A 6,000-nucleotide genomic window follows, 5' to 3' on the forward strand; every position below is an offset into this window, starting at 1 on the left:
CAGCAGCTCCAGGCCTCTCTTCTGCTGGGGGTCCCAGAGCTGGCCCCAGCCCTGCAGGTGAGGTCTCCCCAGAGCAGAGCAGAGGGGCAGGATCCTCTCTCTCTCCAACTCTGGCAATGGGCACTGGCAGCACAGGAGGCCAAGGGCAGCCTGAGGCTGCTCCTCCTGTGCTGCCAGTGCCCATTGCTGGCTCCTGTCCATCTCCTCCCCACCCCCAAGCCCTTCCCTGCAGGGCTGCTCCCAACCTCCTCACCCCCAGCCTGGGTTGGCACCCAGGGCTGGCCTGCCCCAGCTGCAGGGCTTTGCCCTTGCTCCTGTTGCACCTTGTTCACCTGGGCCCAGCTCCCCAGGTGCCTCTGGATGGCCTCCAGCCTTTCCTTCCCTCCCAATCAGCCAGCACTCAGCTGGGTGCCAGCTGAGGCTGCCTCAACCTGTGGCACTGATGAAGACACCGAACAGCTCTGGTCCCAACAGGGACCCTTGAGGGACCCCCATCTCCATCTGGACACCCAAGCTGCTGACCCCCCACCCCTTGTCCTCCCAGGAGCTGTGCCCAAGGCCCTTCCCCAGCTTTCCTGATCCCCCTACCCGACCCTCCCCTGGCACCGCTGGAGGCTTCCAGCCGGACCCCGGCCGGGAGCAGGCAGCCCCCGAGGCAGGGCTGCAGCAAGGTGCAGGGCAGGGGAGGCAGCAGCAGCAGACTCACAGCTCTGACTGAGAGGATGTCCTCAGCAGGAAGGCCTCTCAGGACATGAAAGAGGACATCCTCAGGCAGGCTCAGGAGCGTCAGGACACGAGGCCTCTTCCGGACCCGCCGCTTGGAAGGGAAGGCAAAGCACCTGGAGCACCTACAGTGAATCACTGGGGAGGAGAAGCAGGGGAGAGCCCAGTCAGGGATGGAGCAGCACAGAGGGGAAAGGCACCACAGAAAGCTCAGGGCTGGATGGGACCTCCAGGATCAGCCAGTTCCAACCCCCCCCCCAGGGCCTGCTGCAGCTGACGCCCACTGGGGCCAAAGCAGTCGGCCAGGTGAGCTCCTGAGGTCCCTTCCAGCCTGACCCCCCTCTGAGTGAAGCAGCAGCTGCAGGTTCCCCTCTCAGTCCCTGCCCTTTCAAACTGACTTTTCCCTGCCCTGAGCTGCCCAGGGCACCCCATGCTGCTGGGCCAGCCAGCTCTGCATGGGATTGAATCACAGAGCTGGCAGGGCTGGGAGGGAGCTCAAGGCTCAGCCAGCCCCAACCCCCTGCCATGGCCAGGGACACCTCACACTGCAGCAGGTTGCTCACAGCCACCTCCAGCCTGGCTGCAAACACCTCCAGGCAGGAGGCTGCCACCACCTCCCTGGGCAGCCTGTGCCAGGCTCTCACCACCCTCCTGGCCAACAACTTCTTCCTCACAGCCAAGCTCCAGCTCCCCACTTCTAGTTCTGCTCCATCCCCCCCAGTCCTATCCCTCCCTGACACCCCAGAGCAGAGGGGCAGGATCCTCTCCCTCCACCTCTGGCAATGGGCACTGGCAGCCCAGAAGGCTCAGCTCAGCTGCCCTTGGCCTTCTGGGCTGCCAGTGCCCATTGCTGGCTCCCTGTGCCAGGCCTGATTCCTGACCCCCTCAGAGGTGTCCCAGACCCCTATCCCTCCCTGACACCCTTGCAGCCCCCTGCAGCTCCTGGAAGGCCACAATGAGGTCTCCTGGGAGCCTTCTCCTCTCCAGCCTGCACAACCCCAACTCTCTCAGGCTGTGCTCACAGCAGAGCAGCTCCAGCCCTCTGCTCCTCCTCCTGGCCCTGCTCTGGACACCTTCCAGCCCCTCCAGAGCCTTCCTGGCACAGAGGCTCCAGAACTGGACCCAGAGCTCCAGGTGGTGTCTGAACTTGAGCACCTCTTGACTGCAGCTTGGGAGACTTCAGACATAGCAATCATGGAGAGATGGAGCACAGGACACAATGCAGTGAGGTGAAGCCACAAAGCAGGGAGTGACTCATTCCCTTGGGTCAGTTAAGAGAAGAGGCTCACAAGGGCTGGCTCCTGCTCAACTCCTCTTCATGGAATGAGAATAGAAGACATCTTAAAGATCATCCAGCTCCAAGCCCCTGCCATGGGCAGGGACCCCTCCCACCAGCACAGCTTGCTCAGGGCCTCATCCAGCCTGGTCCTCAGCACCTCCAGGCAGGAGGCAGCCACAGCCTCCCTGGGCAGCCTGTGCCAGAGTCTCCCCAGCCTCACTGCCAAGGAATTTCTTCCTCCTCTCCACTCTCAGTCTCCTCTCTCCCAGCTCAAAGCCATTGGCCCTGGGCCTGGCACTCCCAGCCCTTGTCCCAAGTCCCTCCCCAGCTCTCCTGGAGCCCTTCAGGTGCTGGGAGGCTGCTCTGAGGTCTGCCTGCAGCCTTCTCTTCTGCAGGCTGCACAGCCCCAGCTCTCCCAGCCTGGCCCCACAGGGGAGGTTCTGCAGCCTCTGCTCATCTCTGTGGCCTCCTCTGGAGCCTCTCCAGCAGCTCCAGGTCCTTCCTGTGCTGGGGTCCCCAGAGCTGGAGGCAGTGCTGCAGGTGGGGGCTGAGCAGAGCAGAGGGGCAGAATCCCCTCCCTGTGCTGCTGCTCTCCCTGCTCTGGCTGCAGCTCAGCACTCAGCTGCCTCTGGGCTGCCAGGGACCAGTGCTGTGCTCCAACAGGGAGCAACCCTCTGTGCCCTAACCTCACCATCTGCCTGTGTGTAGTTAAAATGTTGCCACTACAACTTCATTTACTTCCTCCTCACCCCAAGTCTTCCTTCCCATCCTCACACTGAAGAACTTCTTCCTCAAATCCAGTCCAACCCTGCTCTGCCTCAGCTCCAAACCCTTCCCCCTTGGCCTGGCTCAGACCCCCTCAGCAAAAGTTCCTCTGCAGCCTTCCTGCAGGATCCCTTCAGGTGCTGGCAGCAGCTCTGAGGAGCCCCTGGAGCCTTCTCCTCTACAGGCTGCACAGCCCCAGCTCCCTCAGCCTGTGCTCCCAGCAGAGCTGCTCCAGCCCTGGCAGCATCTCTGTGGCCTCCTCTGGCCTCTCTGCAGCAGCTCTGTGTCCTTCTGCTGCTGGGGCCAGCAGAGCTGGAGGCAGGGTTGGAGGTGAGGTCTGAGCAGAGCAGAGCCCAGGGGCAGGATCCCCTCTGCTGCCCTGCTGCCCACCCTGCTGTGGCTGCAGCCCAGCACACAGCTGCCTGAGGGCTGCAGGAGGCACTGCTGGTTCCTGGGGAGCTGCTCAGCACCCAGCACCCCCAGGGCTCTTTCTTCAGGGCTGCTCTCAACCCACTCTGCACCCAGCCTGGATTTTTAGCTGGAAGAGTTTTGACTCAAATGAAAGCAGCAGGGTGAAAAGAGTGGTACCAGGAAAGACCCCAAGCCACCCCATAATCACCTCTGAAGCAACCCAAGGCAGAGCTGTGAGGTCTTACCAGGTCAGGGGGGGTCAAAGGCATAAGCTGAGAGAGTGGAATGATTGTAAAAATCACTCAAGGCCAGGTTGGATGAGCTGAGAGATCTCCCTGCCCATGGCCTCTGAGCTTACTTCCAACCTAAGCCATTCTAAGCTTCAGGCTGGAAAAGGGCCTTGAAGATCACTGAGTCCAACCAGGAACCCAACAGTGCCAAGGCCATTGCTCATCTGTGTCCCTTAGCACCAAAAAGCAGCTCTCAGAGTGGCTGTGAGGAAGAAGTTGCTGCCCAGGAGGGTGGTGAGAGCCTGGCACAGGCTGCCCAGGGAGGTGGTGGCAGCCTCCTGGCTGGAGGTGTTTGCAGCCAGGCTGGACGTGGCTGTGAGCAACATGCTGCAGTGTGAGGTGTCCCTGGCCATGGCAGGGGGTTGGGGCTGGCTGAGCCTTGAGCTCCCTTCCAGCCCTGTGAGTCTATATTCATCTCCAGCTCTTCCCACACAGCTTCAGTGAGGGAGCAGTGAAGCCTCTCAGTGCATTTCTCTTGGAGCAGGTAGGAGCCACAGCTCTCAGCAGCTGCAGCCAGTCACAGCCTCACCTCTTCGAGCTTGCTGGCCCTCAGGACCAGGAGGGTCCAGACCTGCAGGGCCTATGTGAAGGTCACAGCCTTGCTGAAAGCAGAATTGCTGCACCAGACTCCCTTCATGCAGGGTGTTCTCTTTGCAGTGCTCTGGCAGGGTCCTCAAGAGGAGCCAGCAGATTCCTAAGAGGTCCATAAGCCATGGCTAGCACTAGCCCAACACCTCTTCTTCTGTTCATAGCAGGTCCTTAGCACCTCAGGTTTGATGGAGAGAACTCCCAGCCTGATGCAGGATCAGACTCATGGAATGGTGGCACTGGAAGGCACCTCCAGAGATCACCCAGTCCAACCCAAAGCACCCAGGACAAGCCACACAGCAACACATCCAGGTGGGTTTGGAAGATCTCTGGAGGAGACTCCACTACCTCTCTGTGCAGCCTGCTCCAGGCCTCCAGCACCCTCACACCAAAGAGGTTTCTCCTCCTATCGAGGTGGGGAACCTCCTGGGTTCCAGTTTGTGTCCTTTGCCCCTTGTCCTCTCACAGGACACCATTGGAAGGAGCCTGGCCCCTACCTCTTGTCCCTCACCCCTCAGATATTTGTGGACATTCATAAGATCCCTTCTCAGCCTTCTCTCCTCCAGCCTGAACAGTCCCAGCTTGCTCAGCCTTTCCTCATCAGGGATCCCAGTGCCTTCATCATCCTCATCACACAAAGCAGCAACCAACACCTCACCAGAAGCCTCCCCCTGCTAGAAGCCTGTGTTTGCAGCCAGGCTGGAGGTGGCTGTGAGCAACCTGCTGCGGTGTGAGGTGTCCCTGCCCATGGCAGGGGGTTGGGGCTGGCTGAGCCTTGAGCTCCCTTCCAGCCCTGGCAGTTCTGTGATTCAATCCCATGCAGAGCTGGCTGGCCCAGCAGCACGGGGTGCCAGGGCAGCTCAGGGCAGGGAAAAGTCAATTTCAAAGGCCAGGAAGTCAGAGGGAAACCTGCAGCTTGCTGCTTCACAAAACGAGAGGGGGTCAGGCTGGAAGGGACCTCAGGAGCTCACCAGTCCGACTGGTCTGGCCCCAGTGGGGACAGCTGCAGCAGGACCAGGTCCAGTCGGTTTGGCTCTGCCAGGATGGAGAGCCCACAACCGCTCTGGGCAAACCCGTGCCAGCCATCCTTAGAGCCAAATCCACTTCTCGTCCTGTTGAAAGGGGTCTCCCACACATCAGCGTGCACCTAGAGAAGGTGAAGGCGTCCTAAAGGTTACTCCACAGGCGATGGTCGCTTCCTAACGCCTGGCTTCAGAGGGCGAAGCAAGGAGAGCCCAGACCCAGCCGCGGCTCCTCGTAAAGCACGGCCCGAGGCACGGCAGCGAGGCACCGAGCGCCGCGGCGGCGGCAGGCAGCGCTCCGCGGGCCGTTGGGGAGCAGGAAGCCTCCCCGCCGCCGCCCCGTACCGCTTCCCCCGGCAGCCCCAAGCCCGCTGCGGGCCCCGGCCCCGCCGCCCCCCGCGGCCCCGCCGCCGTTTGAATTTCGGCGCGCAGCCGCCAGCGCCCCGCCGAGCCGCCGCCGAGCCCCGCAGCCGGGCGGTCCCCGGGGAGGGGTCCCGGGGAGGGCTCCCAGGGAGGGTCCCGCTGCCCGGTGCGCGGCTCCCTGCCACCCGTACAGCCCACTCTGGAGGGGCTCGGAGCGGGGCTGGGGGCAGAGGCCGCCTGGGGTCTGCTGGCACTGCTTGGGGCTGAGGGGAGGGAGGGGGAGAGAGGGAAAGAAAGGGCGCGGCACCCTCAGAGCCCCGAGAGCAAGCCCGCACTCACCTCCCGCCTTCATCGCGGCGCGCAGCGGGGACCGAGCGGGAACCACCTGCACCGCGCCCGGACCGGCTCCGAATGAGCGGCACCGCGAGGGGGCGGGCCCGCACCGGCCGGCGGGGCGGGGCTCAGCGAACCAGACCACGCCCCACCGAACACGCCACGCCCCTGTGGCGCCCAGAGCGGGTCATAGGGAAGGCGCAGGCCGCGCGCCCCGCCCCAAGCC

General features: G+C 62.9%; 1 protein-coding gene across 1 annotated transcript in view; it reads right to left on the minus strand.

Moving 5' to 3' along the window:
* CCNF (cyclin F) overlaps positions 1-5,793 on the minus strand; it is a 29,454-nt gene extending 23,661 nt beyond the window's left edge. The window contains exons 1-2 of the mRNA XM_054161363.1: positions 5,781-5,793; positions 707-861 (exon numbers count right to left, since the gene is read on the minus strand). Coding sequence (XP_054017338.1) covers positions 707-861; positions 5,781-5,793 — 168 coding nt within the window. The remainder of the gene's footprint in view (positions 1-706; positions 862-5,780) is intronic.
* Between the last annotated feature and the right edge of the window lie 207 nt (positions 5,794-6,000).

This window comes from Dryobates pubescens, chromosome 4 (assembly GCF_014839835.1).
Source record: "Dryobates pubescens isolate bDryPub1 chromosome 4, bDryPub1.pri, whole genome shotgun sequence".
NCBI lineage: Eukaryota > Metazoa > Chordata > Aves > Piciformes > Picidae > Dryobates > Dryobates pubescens.